Consider the following 26558-nt stretch of genomic DNA (forward strand, 5'->3'; position numbering starts at 1 on the left):
GCACATCAAAACCGTTCTCCAGATGCCCAATTAAATGGTGGAGGACAAGACCGCGACAGAGAAAACGCTATGTGCTGCAGAAGCTATTCAGCCCTGAGAAGCATGGCCTAGAGACCTTTGGAGGAGGCTCAGACCCATCCAAGGTCAGGTTGGCCCAGGTTGTGGTCTCTGCAGGCCTGGTTGTCTTGGCCAGAGTGTATTCGCTCTCATTTCCTCACTCTCCTCGGACACTCCTTTTTCTAAAAACTGGCTGCGCTGTGTCTCAGCTGCAATGCGAGGGCTTCTCACTGTGGTGGCCTCTCTTGCTGCGGGCCTCAGGCTGCAGAGCACCAGCTCAGCAGCTGCAGATCACGGGCTTAGCTGCTGCACAGAATGTGGAATCTTCCAGGACCAGGGATCGAACCCGTGTCCCCTGCGTTGGCAGGCAGACTCCCAACCACTGGACCACCGGGGAGGTCCCTTGGACACCCATTTTTAAGGAATCTATTTCTGAACAAATAGTGCTATAAGACAGCACTGGACTGAGCCACTTTAAACAGAATATACCTTCACTGCCCTTCATGGACCATGTGTTTTGGAAACAGCGTGGATCCAGCAGCTGTGGTCAGCAAGGACACCTTGCATGCACACACAGAAACTTCTGGTGTGTGTTGGGGGGTGGGGGGCGGTGGATAGAGGCAGGCAGTGTAGATGGTGAGGATGGTGCCTCCGCTCACCCCATCCTGCCCATCTCCTCAGGGATCTCGCCTTTCTCATCAGAACCTCTCTTCTCAAACCTCTCTCTCTCCTCCGCCTCCTTTCCATCACCATTTACCTTCTCAACTCTCCAGGCTTAAAAATAAGAGAAGAGCAAAACCTCACCTACCACCTCCTGTAGCTGCAGGCCTTCCTGCCTTCTCTGTTCAGAGGAAACTTCCTGAAAGCCTTCTGGCCTCTCTCGGCTTCTAGTCCTCCACCCTCCCCAGTCACTGTTCAGCTCACTGCAATTGTTTTCCACTTCCGCCCGCAGACTGAGACCTGCCCTCGGTCAGGTCCCAGCGCCCTCCGCAGGGCTGGGTCTGAGGGATGCTCCTCCACCTGCATCTTCCCTGACATCTCTGCCCCGCTCCCCTGGACTCCTATGACGTCACCCTCCTGGTGACGTCCACCTTCCCTGGAGGCTCTTTTTCAGGCTCCTGTGGGGTGCTTCTTCTGACTGTCCCTTCCACGTCCTTCTGACTGGTCCTCGGGGGTCAGTCCTTGGCCCTTGGCTCACACTTTCTGCTCTTTTCCAATAATCTGCATCTTATGGACATATTCCAAGGGCACTTCAATCTCAAAGTGACAGGAAGTACTGGGAAACATTCTCCACTTTCTAATACTCTAGTCAATATTCTATACACACAGGCAAGCACCCCCAGCCTACCTCACTGCCCTCTATTCCTCTCCATGCGTAAGAAGCAGAGAGGGTAGTAGGAACGGTATGGGCTTTGAAGGCATGCCAATCTGGTTTCAGATCCAAACTGCTCTTAAAGCAGCTCTGTTTTCGAGAGAGGGGAAACGACTCTCTCAAAGTCACAATGCTTCCCGTGTGTATAATGAGTGCAACGCCTATCTTGGAGGACTGAACGGATTGAGAGAGAAATGAATGAATGAATTTCATGAATTAAAAACCATCTAGGGACTTTTTCCCCTGGTGGTCCAGTGGTTGAAGATCTGCTCGCCAATGCAGGGGACACGGGTTCAACTCCTGGCCCTGGAAGATCCCACATGCCTCGGGTGGGGCAACTAAGCTCATGCACCACAACTGCTGAGTTCACACTCTAGAGCCCGTGCTCTGTAGCAAGAGAGGTAACTGCAAGAAGCCTGCGCACCGCAACAGGAGAGGAGCCCCCCACTCACTGCAGTGACAGCAAGCCCATGTACAGAGACAAAGACCCAGCCGAGCCAAAAATAAATAAACAAAAGTAGAAAGTAAAATTTTAAAATCAACAGTCCTGAGTGTTCATTGGAAGGACTGATGTTGAGGCTGAAACTCCAATACTTTGGCCACCTGATGCGAAGTGCTGACTCATTTGAAAAGACCCTGATGCTGGGAACGATTGAGGGCAAGAGAAGGGGACGACAGAAGATGAGATGTTTGGATAGCATCACCGACTCAATGGACATGAAATTGGGTAAACTCTGGGAGTTGGTGATGGACAGGGAGGCCTGGCGTGCTGCAGTTCATGGGGTCGCAAAGAGTCGGACACGACTTAGCAACTGACTGAACTGACTGAACTTTGGGGCACATGTTTCTTTTAGAATTGTGGTTTTCAAAGAGTGTGTGCCCAGTGGTGGGATTCCTGGGTCATATGATAGTTTTATTTCTAGTTTTTATTTTTTATTTTTTAAAGAGGTCTCCATACTGGTCTTCTCCTTGGTGGCCATTCCCACCGGCAGTGCGGGAGGGTTCCCTTTCTCGGCACCCTCTCCAACACTTATTGTTTGTAGATTTTTTTATGGTGACCATTCTGACCTGTGTGGGGTGATGCCCCGTTGCAGTTTTGATTTGCATTTCTATGATAATGAGCAATGTTGTGCAATTTTTCTTGTAAAAAAAAAAAAGAAAAAAAAATTTTTAATGAAAAATTAATTTTAATTAATTGAAATTTTATTTTAAAGTAAAATTTAATTAAAAATTAACATCTTAAAATTAAATTTAAAATTAATTTAAAATTAATTTAAAATTAACATTTTAATTAAATTTTAAAATTTAAAAATTAAAAGTAAAAATTAAAACTATCTAACCCCGTGCCTGATGTCCTGATCATCAGTTTCCTGTCCATCTTCCCTGTTACGGCAGTCAGTCCTGCGTCCCTGACTACCTGTGTTTAAAGCAGTGCTCTCTACAGGAAGCCTCCAAACCTGTCAGACTAGTCCTCTCACTGTCCATGAACACCATACGCCTTTCATAGGGGCACCTCGGCATGGAATGTCCCCTCTCCACTCTTACTGCATGCATACCTAAGCCTTACACCCTCCAGTCCCACCCCATACCTCTATAAAGGCCTTCCTGAAGCTCACAGACACATCCCCCCGTCTGAGATGTACAGACTATTAACACCAAAGGTCTGGCACATACTAACGATTTCCAAGAGCACATTTGTAAGTCCAATTTGTTGGTAAGTCCAACCAAGTTAGCCTTGTACCCGACTAATGCAATTGGCTATATAGTACTGTACTGTAACAGGTTTAGGTTTGTAATACTTTTTACACAAATGATACATAAAAACAAACACAAGAAATAAATGTTAACTCTTACAACATGGTACTTTGAAAATACAGTAGTACAATACAACAGATGGCATACAGGAGCAGGTCTGCATCTCTGACAGTCCGCAACTTGAAGGTTCCTATCTAGGGTTCATATGAAGGTGCATAGGTATTTATTATACACTACTGTATGGGGGTCATCTACTTTTTCTGTCAATGCCCTTTTTACCTAATGACATCATTAATGTTTCTTGTAGGGAGTTATATAGTCTTCAGTATACACCGTCTCTGTAGTATACACCATCTCTAGCCAATCGTTTTTAAAAAACACCTGCTGATAGGTATGAGAGGGCAATCTCCTTTGATCTGTAATAACTGAAGGCATAAACATCATTTAGTAAATCCAACTACTACTTTAAAATGTGTATACAGACACCCAGAATCTTAGCATGTGGGGCTTCAGAAGCCATGCAGGCCGGTCTTCAGAGGCCATGTAGACCATGCATAACATCCCCTTACAATGGCCTCAGTGAGTGACCTTCCAACTTCTGTCTCAGTGCATCCCCACACCCAGAGGCTCACTACATTCCTTTGGAGCTGTGTGATGTCTAGGTAACAGTTACTTAAAAAAAAAAAAAAAAGCAGTCTCAAACTTGTAACCAAAAGAATTGCAGGTCCCTTCTTTCTTCTTTAATGACTTGAGAATAACTGGCTGACCTGATGCACTACCGCCCATGCACAGGAGCTTCACACAGTTACATTCTCCTATGTAACCACAACACAACCATCAGACTTGGGAAATTAAGACCTGATACATTCACCCACATCAAATTCTCAAACTCCATTCAAATTCCACCAAGTGGCTCAATAATATCCTTGACAGCAAAGAATCTGCTTCAGAATCATGCTTTACCTTTAGTTGCTATATCATTCTAGAATAGTTCCTTGGGCTTTCCTTGATTTTTAGGAATGTGACATTTTTAAAGATTATAACTATTCGGTCCTTTGAATTTCCCAGATGTTTCCTCTGATCAGACCCAGGTCATGCATCTTTAGCAGGAATGTCTCAGAAGACGTGATGCTGTGTTCTGATTGCACCTGTTCCTATGGCATGTGATCTGACTCACGGCATTACTGACGCAGTCCCTTCTGCTCACTTATTAGGTGGTGCCTACCAGGCTTCTCCACTGCAACAGTATTCCTTTTCTTCTTTGATATTAATTAATGAGTATTTTGTAGGGAGATGCAGAGATACTAAGAATGAGATACTTAGATCTCATTCCTCCTAAAATTTCAAGTTACTAGTTTATTAGTTTATGCAAGTATGGACTCAGGGTTTCCCACGTGGCTCAGTGGCGAAGAATTCACCTACCAATGCAGGAGACACTGGTTCAAGCCCTGGTCCAGGAAGATCCCCTGGAGAAGGAAATGGCAACCCACTCCAGTATTCTTGCCTGGACAATTCCATGGACAGAGAAGCCTGGTGGGTACAGTCCATGGGGTTGCAGAGAGTTGGACATGACTGAGTACACACGGGGTATGGGTAGGGGGGAGTATGGACTCATGCCTTCTCATTTCAAGTGGATGCTCAAGCTGACCCAGATATAGCCAGAGGGAGCTCCTTCAACCTGGTTGTCATGTCTTCTTCATATTGTCCATCATTCTCTGAGGACTTCTTTTATTTCTGGCACAGCAAAATGCCCCAGGCTCATCTTGCTTTTTGGTTTTGTTTGTTTTAAAACAGGAAGGGATGCCACTTACCTCTTCATTTACAAAAATAAAATTATACCATCTATGTCATTAAATATATCATGTATTGTGGCATACATTTGAGCAAATACATATACACAGCCATATTCTTTGAGCTTGATCTGTAATATTCCAGAGTGTGGATAGGCAGAAGCTCCTGTGCCCAGGATGCTTCCTGATCTCAGCCTGGCTGTTCACCTGTGTCCTTTATAATCGACCGGTAAGCAGAAGTCAATGTTTCTCTGGGTTCTGTGGGCCGCTCCAGCAAATCTGAAAAGGGGGGCTGAGGGAACCTCCAACATATACAACTGTTGATCTGAAGCACAAGTGACAACCTGGACTTGCTGTCTGAGGTGGGGGGCAGTCGTGTGGGACTGAGCCCTTAGCCTGGAGAATATGTAGATAATAGCAGAATTGTACATGTTACATTTGTAAGAGTCCCAGCTGGTGTCCACTGAGAACTGCTTGGTCATGCTGGGAAATACACCAAAGTCATCCTATTCCCTGTCATTTCATTTTTAAACTAATTTTTACTGGAGTGTAGCTGATTGACAATGTTGCGCTAGTTTCTGCTGTAAGCAAGGTAACTCAGTTATATTTATATACACGTATACCCACTCTTTAAGATTCTTCTCCTACATAGATCATTAGAGAGTACTGAGTAGAATTCCCTGTGCTAGGTACAATAGGTTCTTCTTAGTGATCTGTTTTATAGAGAATAATATGCATATGTTAATCCCAGTCTCCCCGCTTATCCCACCCCCTTCATTCCCTCCGTGGTGACCATAAATTTGTTTTCTACATCTGTGCCTATTTCTGTTCTGCAAATAAGTTCATTTGTATCACTTTTTTTTTTTAGATCCCGCATATCAGTGATATATTTGTCTTTGTCTGACTCTCTTCACTCAGTATGACAATCTCCAGGTCCATCCATGTCACTGCAAATGGCATTATTTCATTCCTTTTTATGGCTGAGTAATAGTCCATTGTATATATGTGCCACATCTTTTTCATTCATCCATCAATGGATATTAGATTGCTTCCATGTCTCCTTCAGTTAGTTTAAAATGACAGTTTCATTTGCCTTCATCACACTGGGCATTCTTTTCTGAATTAACATCATTCTGTCTACACACTTTTATAGTGTACAGAGTAGATTCTCTTGGTTGCCTATTCAATGATTATACTCTCCTCCTAAAACCCATTCCTCCCTAAAAGAAGCGGATTTTGTTCAGGTATCTCCTCCCTTCCACATAACCATGTACACTCTCTAAATCAGTCATGATAACCTCATTCCTCAGAACCAGTGATGGATTTAGTAATTTGCATGTGAGCAAATGCAGACCAATGAAACGCAAGGAAGTCTCATAGGGACTTCCTAAGAAAGCAGCAAAAACAAGCAGATGGTCCCCTCTTCTTCCTTTGGAGAGTACTGAGTCTGGAAGAGAGGCACAGAATTGCTGTAACCATCTTCAACCAGCCTGAGGGGGAGACCAGCACTCGGACAAAGCTGTGACCACCACAGATGAGAGGAGTCAGAGCCCTTGAGGACTGGCCAGAGCCTCTCTTATCACTGACTTCTGCTTGTGTGAGATGATATATTTCCTTTTGGGGGAAGCCAGTCTGGTCAGGTTTTCTTTCAGCTGCAGCCAACAGCATTTTACCTGATAAGGAGCAGTGAGAACCACACGGCCTCCAGGGGAGATGAGATGAGCCAGAGCTGCGCTTCCAAGTCCCCGTTTTCTCCTCCATAGAGCCCAGGTGGATGGTAATGCATAATAAGGCTCCTAAAACGCTCATCTTTGGCATTCCTAAAACGTTATTTTGTATTTGTATCATTGCCCTTCAGTAAAAGGACTAGCAACTTACTGCATGTTTACATGGTTAACTTTTTCATTGTTGTAACCTGCTTAGATCTTTTAAGTAAGTCTGTTTCAAGTGGGGAAAGAAAAAGTAAGTTAAAGAACTGCTACTTGATTGCAAAACACCAGAGAGTAAAGGAGAGAGAAACAAAAGAACAAACATAGAGCTAGGACATCAGAGATTTTTGGTCCAGGAATAACAGTGCTACGAGGCTATTGGAGAATCTTTGGGGAAAGAAATCACATAATTTTTTATGTGACTTATGTGAATCACATGTGTTCCTAACTTCATGTATCTGTAACATCAGTAAGAGAACCTCCAGGTTCCCTTCTGGCATTAAAATTCTACACCTCAGAGATTTCATTAGGGAAATGGCTCAGAATCCCCTTCTTCTCATGCTTGAAGCATAAAATCAGAAAAAGCAGCTCCCAAAAGTCAGCTGTAGTCTATTAGTCATTAGTGAGATTGATTTCAAACCCACAAGCACTGTTTTTGGGCTCCTATTCCAAGAAACATTATATCCGACAGATATATCCGACAGATCAAGACAGAACTATATGTGAGTTTACTATCGCTGAAGGCAAAGTGTAGAACGTAATTGCCAACTCCACACTCCATTCACCAATTTGACAAAAATAAACATTCAGAACAGCCACCAGACCTGGGGAGTTTTGGTAGCTGAACCCAGACACTTAAAAGCATGCTAACAACCTGAAGTGACTGCAGGATGTGGGAAGCCCTTCAGGATTTCCCAGTGCCCTTCAAGTCTGAGCCCTTCATTCCCAAGGCCCTCTGCAAAGTGTGGTCCTGACGAGTGCTCCATCATTACCTGGCCCCACTCTGTCCAGAGACTCCAGCTTCACTAAATACCCCTCGGTTTCACCACGGGTCCGTCTGTCTGTCAGTATCTCACACTCTCCTTCTCTCATGATTCATTCTGCCTGGCCTGAACCATCCTTCCCTCTCTGATTTCCCTTCCCTATCGGACAGCGCACACCTGCCTCCCCTCACCCCCCAGATTCCTCTTCCTTCTGAGTCCACTTAAAGCCAACTTCCTCATGAAATGCCTTCTTTGCAGCATGAATACACACCACTGCCGCTTCCCCTGGAAGGGAAGTCTGCTCTTTCCTTCAGAGCGCTTATTACTACCTCTAATTATTCTTTTGTTTACCAGTTTTGTATGTCTCCGTGGCTGGTATCCCAGGTGACCCAGTGGTAAAGAATCCGCCTGCAATGTGGGAGATGTGGGTTTGACCCCTGAGTCAGGAAGATCCCCTGGAGGAGGAAATGGCAACCCATTCTAGTATTCTTGCCTGGAAAACCCCATGGACAGGGAGGCTGGCGGGCTACAGTCCATGGGGTCACAAGGCATCGGACAGGATTGAGTACACACACACCTCACACTGGACCACGAGGGAAATCCCCGTCATATTTTCAGTAACAAGTTAAGGACATGGAAAAATGCTAAAGACACTATATGAGAAAACTGTTGACAAAAGTTTATCTTGTTTAAACAGGAAGATACCAAATTTTAAAATATATACATTTATATATGCATAAAACAATATAAGGACATATATCAAGGTATTAACAAGGATGGTATGATTATACTTTTTTTAGGGGGTATGGGGAATCTGGTGACAGAAAGAAATAACATATAGTATGCTAAAAGTAGACAATCACAAACATAAGAGTGAAAGAAAATGTACAGATGAAGAGTAAAACAGGACTGTCAAATAATTAAATTGATTTAATAATCACAACGGAGCTAAGAACACTGATTATTTGGGAAAGTTATGATACATTTGTTAATATACCAGTCAGTTCACATCCCATATAACATCAACAGAACACAACTGTGGATGAAAAACCAGTAGCCTAAGACTGTAGCCCATATCCTGGCTGCACTTGAGAATCACATGGGTACTAATAAAACTCAATCAATCAGCGTCTACAGGAGGCAGAGTCTTGGGAATCTGGATATTTTAAGAGCTAGGAAATTCTGAAACAAAGCTGAACTGGAGAATCACCAAGTCAGGATAAATGAAGTTAAAGATCAGGTTTCTTTTCAGTAAAGCTTTCAGATAAACCAGGAACCTAGGAGGCAGAAATTCAAATGATAACAGATTCTGCCAATAGCTACCGCCTCCTGCAAATCAGCAAGCAATCATAAAGTGCACACAGTGAGGAAAATCCCATGCAGCATGTGATGGTTTGTTCAACTACACAAATTTCAAATACCAAGGATAGGAGTAAGTCTTGGAGTAACACCTTGTCTACGACTCAGAACTCAGCCTTGATGTCACACATTAAAGCAATTAAAAAAAAAAAATCTGAGCAGAGAAGATACACAGACATCTCAAAACCTGTGCTCCACAACTGAAACACCCAGAGCCACCCCTCACTCTTCCTTAGAATTTAGTTAACTTCTCTCTCTTCCCTTCCATGAGCCAGTCCCAGGGCCGATCAGATTTGTGGATTAAGAGGGGACAGAGAATTCACAGGGAAGGCACACTAAGAGAAACTACAGAAATGTAACTGTATATCTAACACATTAAGTGATTCAGATCCATTTGGTGTGGAACAAAACATCACACATACCTCAATAAACCCCAGGTGTGAAAACAATTATTCATAACTATAATCATCAGGATCTAAGTCCTTTAGGAAAGAACTTACATTCTGTTTAAGGAAACAAAAATGAGAGAACATTAGACTTGAGTACCCTTGATATGTTTAGAACAATAAAGAAGCCACTTACGACCTCATTTTATGAAATAAGTTTGTAATGTAGGGATCATTCCCATTTTAAAACCAGATGGTAGAGGCCCAGAGAACCAAAGTAAATTGCTTTTGTCATACTGCATAGCAGTATAGCCACGTTTAAGTTTGGATAACTGAAATACTTCCTTTGTTCATGTCATACCACAATGGCACTTTTAAATTTTGGTTGGAAATATTTCTAATTTTGTGCGTGCATGTGTATATGTGTTTGCAAGGTAAAAATCATCTGGAAAACAACCACTTAGAACAGTGGTTTTCAAACTGGCTTTTCAATATGATAGCATTTCTCCTCAAACAAAAAATTCCTTGGTCACATAGAGAACAAACTATGTGATCCCACTGGGAAGAAGGAAAAGGGGAAGGGCATAATAGGGGAAGGAAGTAAGAGATACAAATGTATAAAATAAATAAGCAACAAGGATATATTGTATAGCACAGGGAAATATAGATGTTATTTTGTAATAATTTTAAATGGAGTAAAATCTATAGGAATACTGAAAGGCTTTGTTGTCCACCTGAAACTAACATAATATTGTAAATCAACTATACTTCAATGAAAAAATAAAAATTAATTAGCTCATCAAGGAAAAAAAAAAATTTCTGGGACTTCCCTGGAGCAGGAATCCAGTGGTTAGGAATCCACTTTCCAATGCAGGAGACTTGAGTTCGATCCCTGGACAGGGAACTAAGATCCCACATGCTGTGGAGCAACAAAGACCTGATACAGTCAAATAAATAAATATTTTAAAAAGCAAAAAATCCCTGGGAACCCCAATATGTAAATACAGAGCTGCTCTGTTTGAAGGGCAGAGGGAGGTGGGCTGAAGCCCTACTCCATCCCTACTTGGCATCCCTACCACTCCATCCCTACGACAGCAACTTCTCAGACAGCTGCATGGCCCAGAACACCAAAGAATGCAGGCTGAAAGAGCACCAGTCTATGTGATCTGTGCCACTAGACTTGCTGGATAAAACCATGTCCCTTTAGTGATGTTCAGCAAATGATACAAAGTTATATACAGGCATCTTATGCTGGTAAAAGTGTAATCAACTTGCTAACACCAGACTGCACTCAAGTAGGTTTCCCCCTTGTTATCCGATGACAAGCTCCACGTGTCTGAGTGCTACAAGCCTTAGAAAAGAGAAAGAAAAAAAAAAAAAAAAGTCTACCATTTTGCAAGGACCCCAAACATATTTTAGTGCCTTTTTTCTCCCCCAAGAGTAATGGTAGTTTTTATTTTTCTATCTTCTCAAAGACTGGAATTACAAGAGAAAAATCAGATTTTTAAATATACAAAACACAATACATAAAATATGGAAAATATATAGTTCAGGCAGTAATCAAAGATGTGAAGATATTATGCATGCATTTATTCATTCACTGATAGAAGTGAAAACATCTTGTTCTTAATGCCTGGGAGTAAGCCTTCAGAGATAAAGAACATAAAGTTGCCCTCAGGACTAAGAGGCTAGAGATAGGACACAAATACGAACTGACAGCACAGGTTGAACACAATTTTAAAAAACTCCTCATAGTTGTACTTACATTTAAACTGCTCTAGAGATTTGCAATTTTGGGGGTTTTTTAAAAAAAGGTTTTCCTCTTAATTACAAGTAACATAGGATGGCAGATACAGGCTTAACTCAACCTCATGATCAAAAGACTACTCTTACAATAGATTTTAAATGACAGATGTCCATAAAAGCCCAAATGAAACAAAATCCAGTTCAGGATGATCCAAAATAAATGTAAGTTCCTTTTTTTTTTCCTTTAATGGAGTTTGCCTTTTTTTTTTTTTTTTTTAATTGACTATGACATTTTTCTTGACTTTATATTGAACACAAAGAAGCAGTCTGAGATTCTTTTGGGATCGCCCTGACCCCGCTACGGACGATCCTCTATTGTACAACTTACTCAAAGCCAACTTTGTGGTCAGAGCGGGAGAAGCTGTCTGAGTTTCTCTTGGTGTTAGCTTCATTGTTTTAGATGAAGCCATTTTGGGGGACTAATTCACTGGCTTTTAGCGCTTAAGGGACTTGGGCATATGTAAGTGGTTATTCCCCTCCCCCCCCCCAAGTCTTAGTAATATGACTGTGGGAGATAAATGGAGAGGAGGGATGAAACGAAAGTTGGGTTTGTTTCCTGATGAGCTTTTCCATCTATTCCAGAAGTTTGTTTGTTTTTGTTATTGTTTTTGTTTTAATAGAAACTTGAATTGGAAAAAGCTATGCTCAGCTGTAGGCTTCCCTGATGGTTCAGGCTGTAAAGAATCCGCCCTCAATGCGGGAGACCTGGGTTCAATCCCTGGGTCAGGAAGAGCCCTGGGGAATGGCTCTCCACTCCAGTATTCTTGCCTGGAGAACTTCATGAACAGAGGAGCCTGGTGGGCTGCAGTCCACGGGATCGCAATGAGTCAGGCACGACTGAGCTACTGACTAACACTTTTGCATACTTCACATGCTCAGCAGTAAAAATTTGTTTTATTAAAGCAAAATAGCTTGACTAGAATTAATGCTTTAATCTCACTAAAGTGAAATTCACTTCCATATTGTGCACCTATGCAGAGAAACAGGGGGAACGAAGATGGTCTCATTGACTTAAAGTAACTCCTCAGGAAGCAGGTCTGCCCAGGTCTGATCACAAGCTTCAGATCAGGGTGCAGCTGAGACAAGGAGGAGATGGGAAGGTGGGCAAAGTATCAAAAAGGAACCAGTGGAGGCTCTCAAATTCCTCTTCCATCGATTAAAGTCATTTATCAGAACTCTGTCCTTGGAAATGGTCTCCCTTTCAAAAGTGGGCCATTCTAATCAGCATTAAATGTTGAAACTTATGACAAGAGTCACAGGCTGGCTCATTATGTCTCTAATCCACAATGGAATAACCAGAGTCTTCCCCACACAGTCTGGGTGCCGAGTCCTAGAAGTTCTGTCACTAGGCATAAAATAAAGGAAGAAAAAAATTTTTTTTTCCATTTCCTCTTCTAGGCTCAAAGACTGTGTGTGTCTGACCCTTTGTGGCCTCAGCCTACCAAGCTCCTCTGTCCATGGAATTTTCCAGGGAAGAATACTGGGGTGGGTTGCCATTTCCTCCTGCAGGAGATCTTTCCAACCCAGGGATCAAACCTGCATCTCTTGCGTCTCCTTCACTGGCAGGCAAATTCTTTATCACTGAGTTACCTGGGAAGTCCAGTGGAATATTACTCAGCCGTAAAAAGGAATGAAATCGGAAGAAGGCTCTTCGCCTGACTCAGTCTTTAGTGGGGAGAATTTGCGGCAGCATAGGACAGGAGTGTCAGTCATGGTGCGGGGAGGAGATATTTTTGAGCAGTGGAAGCTGATGAGCAGCATGGCCAGTGCGCTGGTGCTGAGGGGGGAGAGGCAGGGGAGCAAGGATGTGGGGACCCAGGTGAAAGGGGTGCTTCCTGATGAGACTCCTTCCTACAAGGGTCTGCTCACGCTCTACCTGCTCCACAGAGCACAACCTACTCCCAACCCTGCTTTTTCTTTTTCTGAATTCCCTGAGAACCTCAGTATATTACATATAAACAACTCTTGATTACACTGTCATCAGTTCTGTTTTTAAAAAATTCTGGTTCACTGGTTCCTTCTCTCTAGGAAGCCCTTAGAACGACTGTCATATTCATTTTGGCTCAATCATTTTCTACTTAATGTTGATCTATGTATAAAGATATCTTTTATTCCCAATTAAGCTATCCCCCCAAAGAACAATTTTTTTTTTTAAAAGTAGCCCCTACTGAAGTACCCAACAAAGTGATAAGCACACAGCAAGAATTCAAGTAGTTGTCAGCTCTAAAGCCAGGTGATTATACTAAAAGTGCATAAGGTCTCTAGTTAAATAAAGAAATAAGTTAGAGATCAAAAAAAGAAGGAAAAAAAAAAGACTATATTTAAAAGCTCATCACCCAGCTATAGAGCTTGGGGACTTCCCAATGTCACCAACATTCAGCAGGGGATGAAAGCAGAGAACAATAAACACGAAGAATAAAATATTTTGGAACATTTATGAATAATATGAACAACTGATCTCCTTTCTCAAAGAGCTTAAAACAATTTCCAGGAACTAAACAGCGGTAACCCTGAAGGGAACAAGGTTATGTGTGTGATAGTTATGGAGCGAGTTGGGAACCAGCATGGACACTTGGCCCACAGGGCTGCATTGAGGGCATGCAGAGGAGAGACAGGACCATCTGCTGAGCATCTCCTGACAGCATGCTATGGCTACCACGCTGGGGTGTCTGACAGGTGGTAGAATTTAATCTTCACGATAACCCTTCATCTTTACAGATGAAGAAATTGAGGCTCAGGCAGGTTAAGCAACATGTCCAAGGCCATGTGCCTAGTAGTAATGAACAGAGAGAGCGAAGATCCACATCTGTTTGTCTCCAAAGCTTTTGCTCTCTCCACTAGGTAACCCCAACCTCTTCTAGAACACTTTTCATTCTTGGCCCCCAAATAAAGCCAAATGATTTTGTCTTTGTGAGGAAAGAAGAGGTAAGAACAGTTAGCTCTTCCGTAGTTACGGAGTCAGGGCAGGATTCAGAAAATAGAGTTAACATTAGTTGAGAGGCAATTATGAACCAAGAACCATACAGGCACCTTTAACACATCATGTGATTTCACCCCAATAACCCTGAGAGGGAACTTGAGGTTAACATATATGAGTTAACTGAGGGAAGTTAGCTTACCCTAAGGCATGATGCTAAAAAGAGGGAAAGTGAAGCGGGGATTTGAACAGGGCCCATCAGGTCTCAGAGCCTCTTTCCACTGCCCTCCAGCATGCACTTCCATTTCTTTTTCCCATAAATGCCCAAAACTAAAGTTTGGGAAACACCACCTATTAAGAGATCTGCTCAGTAATTACATAACAGTTGAACCAAAGGGAGCCTGCATCCCACAGGAAACAAAACTATCATCAACCAAGGAACTGAGTAGGCAAAGAGAAAGAGATTTGCAAAGTGTATTTAAAACTGCTGCTACCCTCTGAATCCCTCCGTGAATCTAATGGACTTTTTGTTAGGCCATGTCACTGAGGTTCATCACCAAGTTACATCCCCAGTGGGGCTAGAGCCACTGTGGACAGCTGATGCCCCTAGATGGGCTTGACCATGACTGGGCAATGACACATGACCCAATCCAGTCCCAACAGCAACACAGTGATGGAGGCCAGAGAGTTATCATAAGATGAGGTTGGTCCATGAGATCTGGTCCTTTTTGCTGAGCTGGCTCAGACTCAGGTGAAAATGTCAGCAAACAGCTCTCCACATCAGGATAACTCACAGCGCTGACAACTTAGCCATGAATCACTAAGTAAACATACTTCTATCTCCACCAGCTTCCCCATTTTCGTCTCCAAGTTAAGCAAAGAGCCAATCTCCTTAAAAAAGATGTTAAATCCTCGGGACCTGCGATGAAATGCACCAGTAGCAGCTTCTAAGGGCTCGATCCCACCCACATCTGGCTCTGTTTGGGAGCTAAATTCAGCAGAAGTCTCCAGGGTCAACCAATGACCCCGAATAAAAATAGTCTTGGAAATCTGTCACGGAGCAGGAAAGGAAACAAGACGGCAGGGTGATTCACTCCAAATGGCAGCTCCGAAACCCAAATTCTCATTTTTTTGTCCCAATATGAAGCCAATGTGCAAAACAGGCCCGGAGCAAACTGTCCTTTTCCGAAGGCCTCTAAAAGTGGCTGCCAAAGAATTTCACATGCAAGCCAAAAAGATTTAGTGTGCCATTCACCTCCCCTGTGACTCCAACTACAGCTACTTTGCAGGAGAGCTCTGAATCAATCACAGGTTGACCCATGCTTGGGGACCACCAGAGTCCCTGAGGTTTTTGCCCCAGGAAGCAAGAGGGGCCATCTGTCTTATCTAATTTTCTGAGTGGTCAAACAGCCACAGAAGGGGCACAGAGGCTGTGTGGCAAGTGAGAGAGAGAAATAGCTATCACCTCTTCATTGCCTTTCTACTAATTCTAAAACTCACTGCTCCAGCTCCTCTCCCACACACTGAGGTTGTATTAAAATAAGTACAATATTTTGAGATGATTGTATGCTATTTTTTTAAATTAAGAATTCCATGGGCTTCAGCCAACATTTGATGGCTTAATTCATTTTTTTTTTCTTTTATTTTGTATTTTATGGCCACGCCGCGTGGCTTGTGGAATCTTAGTTCCCGGACCAGAGATCAAACCCAGGGTCTCTCATCAGTGAAAGCATGCAGTCTGAACTCTAACCAGGGAATTCCCAGTTCACTCATTTTAAAATGTATTGAAGGCATAGATGCTCAATCCTAGAGCATGATAGAAAATGCAGAAGGACTAGAGATGGGTTTGTTTCACAGCCACTCACCTGCGCTTGCCCCTTCCAAAGCCCTGTATCTAATGTGACATTCATAATTTATATTCTTTTCCCCCTCCCCAACTGAGTTTCAAAGGACCACACAACCTGGATCCACCTCTGGACAGGCTCTGGGGCTTTGGGGAATCTCACAATTTGGTGGGAATGCAGGCATGCAGAGAACAACAGAACACGGTAAATCCTAACAGTTATGGTCAAGTGCCCATGTACCCTGGGTCCACAGGTGAGGGCATGGTTAACCTGAGCCTCAGAGGACTGGGGAAGACTTCTCAGAACTGGTCCTGCAGAACCACTAAGAGTGTGACAGGCAGGGAATGAGGGCAGGGAGTCAGGGGGTGGACACCCCAGGGACTGAGAACAGCGCAGGTCAGTGGTTCTCAACTGGGGCCAATTTTGCCCCCTCGCCCAGGAGATACTTGGCAACATCAGGAAACATTTTCAGTTGTCATCTGGGAAGGGAACAGTGCTCCTGCCACAGGGGCGGGGGGATGCCCGGGAGTGACCCCATGAACTCTCACCCACCAGCCTCCTCTGTCCATGGAATTTTCCAGGTAAGAATACTGGAGCAGGCTGCCGTTTCCTACTCCAGGGGATCTTCCCAACCCAGGGATTGAACTTGTGTCTTCTGCAGCTCCTGCGCTGGCAGGCAGATTCTTTACCACTGCACCACCTAGGAAGCCCAGGCAGAGGCCAGAGATGCTGCTAACAAGTGACAACACACAGGACAGCCCCCCCTGCCCCCACAACAAAGCCTGACCCCGCCGCGTTGTCAACAGCACAGAGGCGGCGGCAAGCTTGGTCTAAGAAAAGAGATGAAAGACGCTGTGTTATATGAAAGGTGAGAAGTTGCCTGGAGCTTTGGTAAACACAGGGCTTCCAACCACTGCCTTCACGGAAGAGAAGAACCAGTAAGAAAAGAGGACAAGTTAAATTTCTAAAGAGCCAAGACGTCAGGCTGGGCGGATGCCTTATTCTCAAAACAGGAATCACCACCAACAAAGTCAGACGCTGGAAGCCTAAGGTGGGTTTCCTGCGCTCTGAAAAGCACTTCTCAAAAGTACCCAGGAATGGCCGTCCACATTCCTCCTTGCTCGTGGATGGCTAATGGGTGAGTAAGAACGTGGTGAGGCCCCGGTGCTCTACGTGGCATGGAAGAAAAGGAACTAAAGGCTCCAGAGAGGAAGCAGCTATGAAGAAAGCAGAAAGAACATGGTGGGGATGCCGTGGACGAAGCTTCAAGTGGCCGTGCAGTGGGTTGGTGGGAACCAGGCCTGACCATGAAGGTGGGAGGCGCTTGTGCAGGCATCTTACTCCTTGATAGGACCCTGGAAGTGGAGTGAGGAGGCTACCACCACCACCAAAGCCGAAGACATCTCTGCCTCCACTCAAAGGAAAAGCAGGGCTTCCCTGGTGGTTCAGTGGCTAAGAATCCACCTTGCAAAGCAAGGGGACACCGGTTCGGTCCCTGCTCTGGGAAGATCCCACATGCCTTGGAGCAGCTGAGCCCGTGAGCCGCAACTGCTGAGTCTGCGCTCTAGAGCCCACGAGCCACAATCCTGAGCCCGGCACACCCTGGAGCCTGTGCTCCGCAACAAGAGAAGCCACCGCCATGAGAAGCCCGAGCACCGCAACTCAAGAGGAGCCCCCACTCGCCGCAACTAGAGAAAAGCTCATGTGCAGCAGCGAAGACCCAGCACAGCCAAAAACAAACCTAAAAAAAGGAAAAGCAAATCAGTAGAACAAATCTCCCCTAGCAAGAGACTTGTAGGAGGGAGACAAGACAGCCCTCAAGATAATAGTAGTTTTGGGTATAAGGGTAAAAAACCACAAGCTGAAACCCCTTCTCAGATACACTGACACATGCTAATCCACATCACGCTTTCAGTCTCGCTTCCTCCAGACCCACATGCACAGACACATGCCTACGATGACTTTTTAAAATGATAATAGTCAAGGGAAAGTGACATCAATTGTACAGATGTCTAAAATAGAGCATTTACCCAAGAAAGGAAGAGAAAGCCGGACTGGTATCAAAATAAGCTAATTCTAAACGGACAATGTCACAAAAGCTTAAAAAAAAATGTTGTCACAATGGGTACTACTGTCGGAAAAATTAAAATTCGGTTTGGATGACACAGACCCCTGATACAACTGGAGCTGTAAGTGCCTAAATGCACATCACAGGCCATAAATGAAGCAAAGGGGCCTTGAAAAAAGCCAGACAGACAGCAAAGGACAGGACATTCCAAACAGAAGAGGAAACGCTGCAGCCTGGGCAACGCAGGAATGATGGAGCGTGTGCACTCCCCATTGAGAGATGAAATACACTCAAATTTCACCTCTATTACGACCATAAATATACACTTAGTACGAACCAACTAGGTTTTCCCGGTGACCCAGTGGCAAAGACTCCGTCTGCAATGCAGGAGACTCGGCTTCGATCCCTGGGCTGGGAAGATCCCCTGGAGAAGGAAATGGCAACCCACTCCACTATTCTTGCCTGGAGAATCCCATGGACAGAGGAGTCGGGCAGGCTATAGTCCATGGGGTTGCAAAACAGTCAGGCATGACTAGCAACTAAACAACAACGAACCAACCACCTGTATTTGGGGAGATGAAAATATTACACGACATAATAGCACCTGGATCTACAGTGGGTTTCTGGTCACATTCTTCAGAGGGAAACAGACATCCCAAGGTCACAAGAGCATAAGCCCAGAAGTTCACACAGCTAAACACTGGAATAGTTTCTGGAGGGCATCGGGGTGGTAGGAAATTCAATCAGAAGTAGGCCTGCTTTCCACCTGGATCATCAGGATTTACAGCTGAGGAGGAGGCAAGGGTTTGGCTACCCTTTAACAACTCCTGGGAACCAATCCTCCCAACTTTTAAGTAAATCATCAACAATCACTGAATCTGTGCATTGAGAATTGCAGCCAGATCTCAGAGTGGTCGAGTACAGACACAGGTGAGTAACATATAACATCCGAATGTTGACTGAAGCAGTGACTGGGAATAAAGGTAGACCTAGAAACCTAGGCATTAGCCAAGGTCATAATAATGAGAGTTGATTCCTCCCACAACTCCCCAACACCTACTCTTTTGCTCCGGACAGCTCAATTCACTATCACCCAAAGAGCAAGCGTGTGCGTGCTCAGTCACTTATTCATGCCCAACTATTTTCGACCCCATGGACTGTAGCCTGCCAGGCTCCTCTGTCTGTGGAATTCCCCAGGCAAGAATACTGGAGTGAGTTGCCATTTCCTTCTGCAGGGGATCTTCCTGACTCAGGAATCAAACCCGCATCTCCTGCATTGACAGGCAGATTCTTTACTGCTGAGCCACAAGGGAGGCCCCATCACCCAAAGAGAATCAGCTTGTAAACCTCACTCCTCTGCTGGCCACTTTATCCATCTGGAATGTTCTCCACCTACACAGATCTTACGCATCCTCTGCAACTCCTCTCAACCCCTCCTCTCCTCCTCTAGAAGGTGTTTCTGAGCCAGCCTAAGGCATCTCTCCCTCTACTGAACTCCCAGAACAATTAGGTTGTCCAATTACTTGGCAAAGAACTATCTCAGCTCTATAAAGCTTTAACTCATCTGCTGTTTTCTTGACCTAGTATTTAAGTGAATAGAAATTTTCATTTTGCCCCCTATCTTTATTAATATGCCACACTGTTGAGAGATAAGGACACACCTGATAATTCTTTGGACCCTCCCATCATACCTCCTGGAGCACTGTTCCTTAATCTTCTTGGCACCAGGAATGGATTTCGTGGAAGACAATTTTCCCTTGGGCCGGGGTGCGGGGCGGGTGGAGTGGGGGTAGGGATGGTAGTTTCAGGATGATTTAAGTGCATTACATTTGTTGCACACTTTATTTTTATTATTATCACATCAGCTCCACTTCAGATCATCATCCCAGAGTTTGGGGACCTCTGTCCTAGAGTATCCTGCATAATACAGAATTAAATTGCAAAGTTCTAGGTTCTCTTCTGAGCTAAGTTATGCTCACATTAACAATCTTTCTTAACAGTCAAGTCTAACAAGGCTTTGCAACCAATGATATGTGAAAGCAAAAAAAAAAAAAAAAAAGTAATACAGAAGAATCCTGGAGATCATTATTTGACAAATTAGGAAACTCAGACATGCAGACTGGCTCAAAGTCCTTTGCAGTGGCGGGTGAACAACAGTCTGTGTCCCTGCTCCTTACTATGGCACATAATGAAGCCTAGCTAAGAGCAGATGATGACTATGGGGATTGCAATTTTGAAGATTAAAAAAGTTTTAAAAATTCTTCAAGTTAACACCGGAACTTATACTGAGAAGTGGGATTAGTTAAGCATCCTAACCTAGATTAAGATTTTCACAAATTTAGCATTCAAATCGTGCAAGAAATGGGATCAGGACACACACACACACACACACACACACACACACACACACACACACACACACACACACACACACACACACACACACACACACACTCCCACACACACACACACACACACACACACACACACACACACACACACACACACACACACTCCCCCTTAAAAACTCAGTTTTTAAACTCCATTTACTGTAATTTTTTTTAAAGTCAAACTACTTTGAAGCTCTGCTTACATATATTACTTTCTTAGGAGTGTAATAATCACACGTAAAAACCTTTCTAAAACAAATTCGCCCTGGAAGCCCATTCCGGGGCGTTGAGTTGTGACTACATTCTCAAGGATGTTAGTAACACAAGGGCTCCATCCACAACTCCTTGAGGAAAAAAAAAAAAAAAAAAACTGAAACCATGAATGCCTTGTCAAATTCAGACAGTTTATCTTGGCACTGGCAAGCAGAGCAGTCTCTTCGATGTCTGGAAACGTGTCTAATTACGTTTTTAGAGAGTAACTAAAAAATAGCCAGTGTCCCGGAACAGATGGCTCAGGGATCACTCCATAGCATCCTGAATGACGTGATGGAACCACGCCAGGAAAAGATAAATAAATAAAGGAGAAGACGAAAGCGAAAAAGAACCAAGTGTGAAACCAAAATGAGACCCCCAGACTCTCCGCAAAACAACCCTCCAGTCTTCCCAGGGGCTTGAGGCCGCCAGGACGCTCCCGAAAGTTTTTATTTCCCTTTTGTTTCCATTAGGTCACCCGGCCCGCCCACAGTATCTACCTGGGGGCAGTGCATTAGCCTGCCCGGCCCCAAGCGCAGCCTCCAGCTCCGCACACCCCCGATACCCACCCTTCCGTCCGGACGGCACCCAAGGCCACCCCTTACTCTGGAACGCGCAGCCCCGGAGCTCGGCACGCCCCTTCCACTCGGATGCGACCGCACCCCGGTATGCAACCAGAGAGCTTAGCGGACCCCGGACACCCCCCGCCGCACCCCGAATCCGGCCACACGTCAAGGGCGCCCCCTCTCGGAAAGGCGCAGGCTCGCGGCACTGCGCACGGCCGCTCCGCCGCCCTCACCTGAGCCGGAGGTTGGCCATGAACTCGGGCATGGAGACGGTGTCCATCAGCACGAAGTCCGCCTTCCCGAACTCCAGGCTCTCCTGCTCCGCCATGGCGCCGGCGCACGGGCTCAGGTGGGCGCGGACGGGCTCAGGTGGGCGCGCTCGGACGGCGCGGGGGGCCGGTCCCCGGGGCGTGCGGCGAGCTCGGGCGGGGACGGGGCGGGGCGCGGGGAAGGGGGCTCCGCGGCCAGTCGGTGGGATCTGGACCGGACGGAGGCCGCTCCGCGGCTCCTCGGCGCGCTCTGGGCCGGCGCGGCGCACCCGGCAGTTTCCGCTTCTCCCGCGGCGGCGGCCCGGCGCTGTGGGGGGACGGGACAACGAGACGGAGACGGCGGCGGCTGGTCCCGCCTCTGGCCTTGGTCTGGCCCCCGCCCCGCGACCGGCCCGCCCCGCCCCGCCCCGTCCTGTCCCCGCCTCCCGGCCTCCCCGCCTCCCCGCCCCGCCAGCCCGGGAGCCGCCCTCGCCGGGGCGCAGGCCGCCGCCTCCTCACCTGGGCGGCGCGCACGCGCGGGGCAGCCGGCGGGGGCGCGCCCCGGGCCCGGGCCCCGGCGGCGGGACGGCAGCGCCCTCTGGGGACCGTCGCTGGGCGCTCAGCGGGGCGGTGCCGAGGAGTGCGGACGTAGGAGGTGGGTATGTGGAATCAAGTTTCCAGAAATGCTGCCTCCAGTCCGGGACTTGGTTCAGTTCAGTTCAGTTCAGTTCAGTCGCTCAGTCGGGTCCTCTTGCGACCCCAGGAGCTGCAGCACGCCAGGCTTCCCTGTCCATCGCCAACTCCCGGAGTTTACGTAAACTCATATCCATCGAGTCGGTGATGCCGTCCAGCCATCTATCTACCCTCTTCTGTCGTCTCCTTCTCCTCCTGCCTTCAATCTTTCCCAGGGGCTTGGCAGATGCCAACAAAGTTAACAAAAGTAGCTCGTGGAGTTTCTCACGTGGATGATTCATGATGATTCTGATACTCGGCTGCGACGCTGTCTCCTGATCTACTCACATTCTCTCCATCCTTAAAATGATGGTTCACGCTCAGGCTGAGATAGTAATAGTAATTAGCTTGTTGAGGGGCCCAAAAGTGCTCAGAGTTTTTCTGAGGGACTTAGAGAAGTTAGTAACTTGTCACAGGCTGCTTAAGTAGTGGGGAAAGCTGCAATTTCACCCAGGTCATTTGACTTATGAGCCCCAGCGTTTAGCCACCTGGCAGATTGCTTTCCTTCTCCATTTCCTTCTCGGTGTTCCCCGATCCATTTTCCTCTTCCACCTTCCTAAGAGTGGCTTCCCACTTGGCTCAGCGGTGAAGTGGTAGCCTGGGTCAGTCTCTGCCTGCCAGTGCAGGAGATCCGGGTTCGATCCCAGCGTCGGGAAGATCCCCTGCAGAAGGAAATGGCAGGCAACCCACTCCAGTATTTTTGCCTGGAAAATCCCATGGACAGAGGAGCCTGGTGGACTATATATAGTCCATGGGGTTGCAAAAGAGTCAGACATGACTAGCAACTAAACAACAATGACAACTAAGCTTGTCATCAAGTATAACCTTATATTGTTGTTAGGGTTTTCATCTATCTGTGTATCTTCTCCCTGGAATTATTGTAGACTTCTTGAGCATGGGATGGTGTCTTAAACTTTTCCATCTCCCCCTTGGCACCCACCAAGGAGCTGTTGTACTGCCTTGCACACGTACTTATGAAATGCACAGTGGTCCAATGGATAGAATGGGTTTTACGTGGTCTCCAATTTATAGTTGTATTGATCCTGGAAAATTCTTTTGGAGCCCAGACTGCATTTTCTCAGGGAAAATCTATCATAAATGGTTTCTAGGGCAGCTGCACTGCTTCGGTCCTGTGTTTCTACTAGGACCATCTACAGTAAGTCCCCTACATTCAAACCTTCAAGTTGTGAACTTTCAAAGATCTGCAAGTGCGTTCCATCAATGTCAGGTGTAAGCGAAATTGGTCTCCTATTGTTGATGATCCTTCAACTCTACCAACTCCTACCTCTTCTCCCACCTCCAGTCAGCAACTCTTCTTGTGCATTCACTCGATGCCAGCCCCTGTATGCCAGCTGTTGCAATGTACTACTGTACTTTTCAAGATACTGTACTGTAAGATTAAAAATGTTTTAATTCTTGTCTTTGTTTTTTGTGTATTATTTTTGTGACAGGTTATTGTAAACCTATTATACTACAATAGTATTATAATATACTATTGTACTATATAGCCAATTGTGTTAGTTGGGTCCCTAGGCTAACTTTGTTGAACTTACAAGTTCAACACTTACAAACTTACTCTCAGAATGGAATGTGTTTGTATGTAGGGAACTTACTGTATTTCAAAACCTCCTAGCAAATCTAGAAGCCCCCAAAGACCTGGCTGGACTCCAACACTGTGGCTGAATGAAACGAGTAAAGCAGACCTAAGGACCCTGCCTCACTGTCTGCTTCAGTTGCCAACAAACCACCCTGGCCAAGAGAGAAGAAGACAGCTTGATCATCTCCCAAGGGAGCATATCTGCCATCAGAAAGTCACCCTAGTCTCAGTCACAGGCAGAGCCTAGTGGCAGTCTGACTACCATGAGTAGCTCCCCATCTTCAGAAGGTGCCCTCATTTATGGAGTAGGACCTCTGGGCTAGGTACCTTCCAAGGTAGGACTGGCCTTTGCTTGAGTCATTTTTGTGGGTGAGTCAGTAGCTAAGCAGGTGATTGCAGAAAGCGTAATACAGTCTTAAAATGTTTTCATTGGTACATTTTAACATAAAATAGAATTAAAAAAAGAAAGAGGAAGAAACCCCAAATTCTGTGCAATTGGGAGCAACCAGGGACTCATTAGAAATGATCACGGAAAAATGAATCACCATGTGTTCCCTGAACCCTGGCATTGTTAAAGCAAGAGTGGTAGGATCTATGGGAGGGTATAGCTGTGGTTTTCAAATGGCCAAAGCAAGGGAACTCCTGTATTTGTCCATATCTTGTACAGGAGCTGAATGTATAAAACATACACACAACATATGCAAAGGGTATTTTATCAATTTAAAGCCCCCAATTAGTATACAATCAGGCATTGAGACCAGTGAGGCTCTCTTGATGAACCCAAATCTGTCCAGTGGGGCTCGCTGTCACCTTAAATCAGCCTCAGGATTTCAATTTCCTTTCTTATGGATGTTTTAGTTGTACATGTGTGTTAGCCGCTTAGTCGTGTCTGACTCTTGCCACCCCATGGACTGTAGCTCACCAGACTCCTCTGTCCATGGGATCCTCCAGGCAAGAATACTGGAGGTTCTTATTTCCTTCTCTCGGGGAGCTTCTCAACCTAGAATCAAACCCAGGTCTTTCACATTGCATGCAGATTTTTTACCGTTTGAGCCCCCAGGGAAGCCATTCAGTTGTACAGTACCAAGAAAATGCTGATTGACATGTAATTTGTTACTGGTACAGTTTAACATCCATCTGTTTGAAAGGCCAGTGCAAGCCTACAATCTCATTTATTAGTGACACATTTATAAGAAGTTCCAGTATACTCAGAAATGGCAGGAGAAACTGAACACTGAGGTCTACACTTGTACAAGGTAACATACGGGTTACCTTGCTTATTAGCTCATTATTTAATAATTAGCTCATTATTAAGCTCCTTTGTGATAGAAATTTGGATATAAACATTTGGATGTGTAGGTTTGTATTACAGCTTAAAATGTACTAAAAACCAAAATAAAAGTTAACATTGCCAATTGTTTAGTCACGTCCAACTCTTTTCGACCCCATGGACTATAACCCACAAGTCTCCTCTGTTCACGGGATTTCCCAGGCAAGAATAGTTGAGTGGGTTGCTCCAGGGGATCTTCCCGACTCAAGGATCAAACCTGCATCTCCTGCATTGCAGGCGGATTCTTTACTGCTAACTTAATTCTTAACAACTAACTTCTCTTCATTCCTCCACTGTAAGCTGCAACATCACTTCCTCCAGCAAGGCTTCCATGATCTGCTAAGTCAGGTCGGCTATCCCTCCTCTGTGACCCCACAGCAGCCTGGAAGTGTTACCCTCATCATAGGCTGAATGCACCTGAATGAACCTAGTATTGTCCATCTCTCTTACTAGAGTGTCAGGACCTTGAGGGCTGGAAGCTGTGCCTGTCCTGTTTTGGGAAAGTCACTCTGACCCCTTATAGCACTGTGCTATAAAAATCTGTTCTTTGGGACTTCCCTAGTGATCTGGTGACTAAGAATCTGCCTGCCGATGCAGGAGATGCAGGTTTGATCCCAGGTCTGGGAACTAAGATCCCACATGCCGAGGGGCAACTTAAGCCCAGTGCTGCAACTACTGAACCCTCACTCTGGAGCCCATTGTCCACAACAATAGAAGCCATCACAGTGAGAAGCCTGTGCAACAAGAGAGTAGCCCCCCGCTCTTCACAACGAGAGAAAGCCCATGTGCAGCAGCAAAGACCCAGGGCAGCCATAAATAAATTTTTAAAACTTTTGAAATCTGTTCTTTGTGCAGCATTTATCTTTCTCATCTCCTGTCCCTGGAAGCAGGTCTCAGGGCTCTGTTCACTTCTCTCCCGGAGCCAGGCCTGAACGCTTCCTGTTCACACTGAACAAAAAGCCGTTGTCCAAAAAAACCCTTCGGCTTTTGCCACCTGCTGCAGAGGATCTGCTCTGGGTTCTCCCAAAAAGTCAACTCTGAATTTTCCACAGCAAATATTTGTTCCTCTGCTTCTGCTTTCCCGGAATGCTTCTGGGCCGCCCCACCTTCTCCCTCTTCACCAGGTGCGCTGTATCCTGGAAGACTGCTCAGTGTAAGTCCCATAAGAGGGAAGCAGGAAGACCAGGAAGAACACAGTCACACAACATAGTCAAAGGGCATCTTATAAATTTATTGCATTTGGGCATGCGTGCAAAGTCGCTTCAGTTGTGTCTGACTCTTTGCGATCCTATGGACTGTAGCCCACCAGGCTCCCCTGTCCATGGGATTCTCCAGGCAAGAATACTGGAGTGGGTTGCCATGCCCTCCTCCAGGAGATCTTCTCAACCCAGGGATCG

At 45.5% G+C, this 26558-nt stretch overlaps 1 protein-coding gene across 1 annotated transcript in view; it reads right to left on the reverse strand.

The window, feature by feature from the left end:
* Nucleotides 1–21841, reverse strand: part of MYO1D (myosin ID) — a 354409-nt gene extending 332568 nt beyond the window's left edge. Inside the window, exon 1 of the mRNA XM_065909407.1 lies at nucleotides 21488–21841. Coding sequence (XP_065765479.1) covers nucleotides 21488–21582 — 95 coding nt within the window. The 5' untranslated portion in view covers nucleotides 21583–21841. The remainder of the gene's footprint in view (nucleotides 1–21487) is intronic.
* Between the last annotated feature and the right edge of the window lie 4717 nt (nucleotides 21842–26558).

Source organism: Muntiacus reevesi, chromosome 18, assembly GCF_963930625.1.
Source record: "Muntiacus reevesi chromosome 18, mMunRee1.1, whole genome shotgun sequence".
NCBI lineage: Eukaryota > Metazoa > Chordata > Mammalia > Artiodactyla > Cervidae > Muntiacus > Muntiacus reevesi.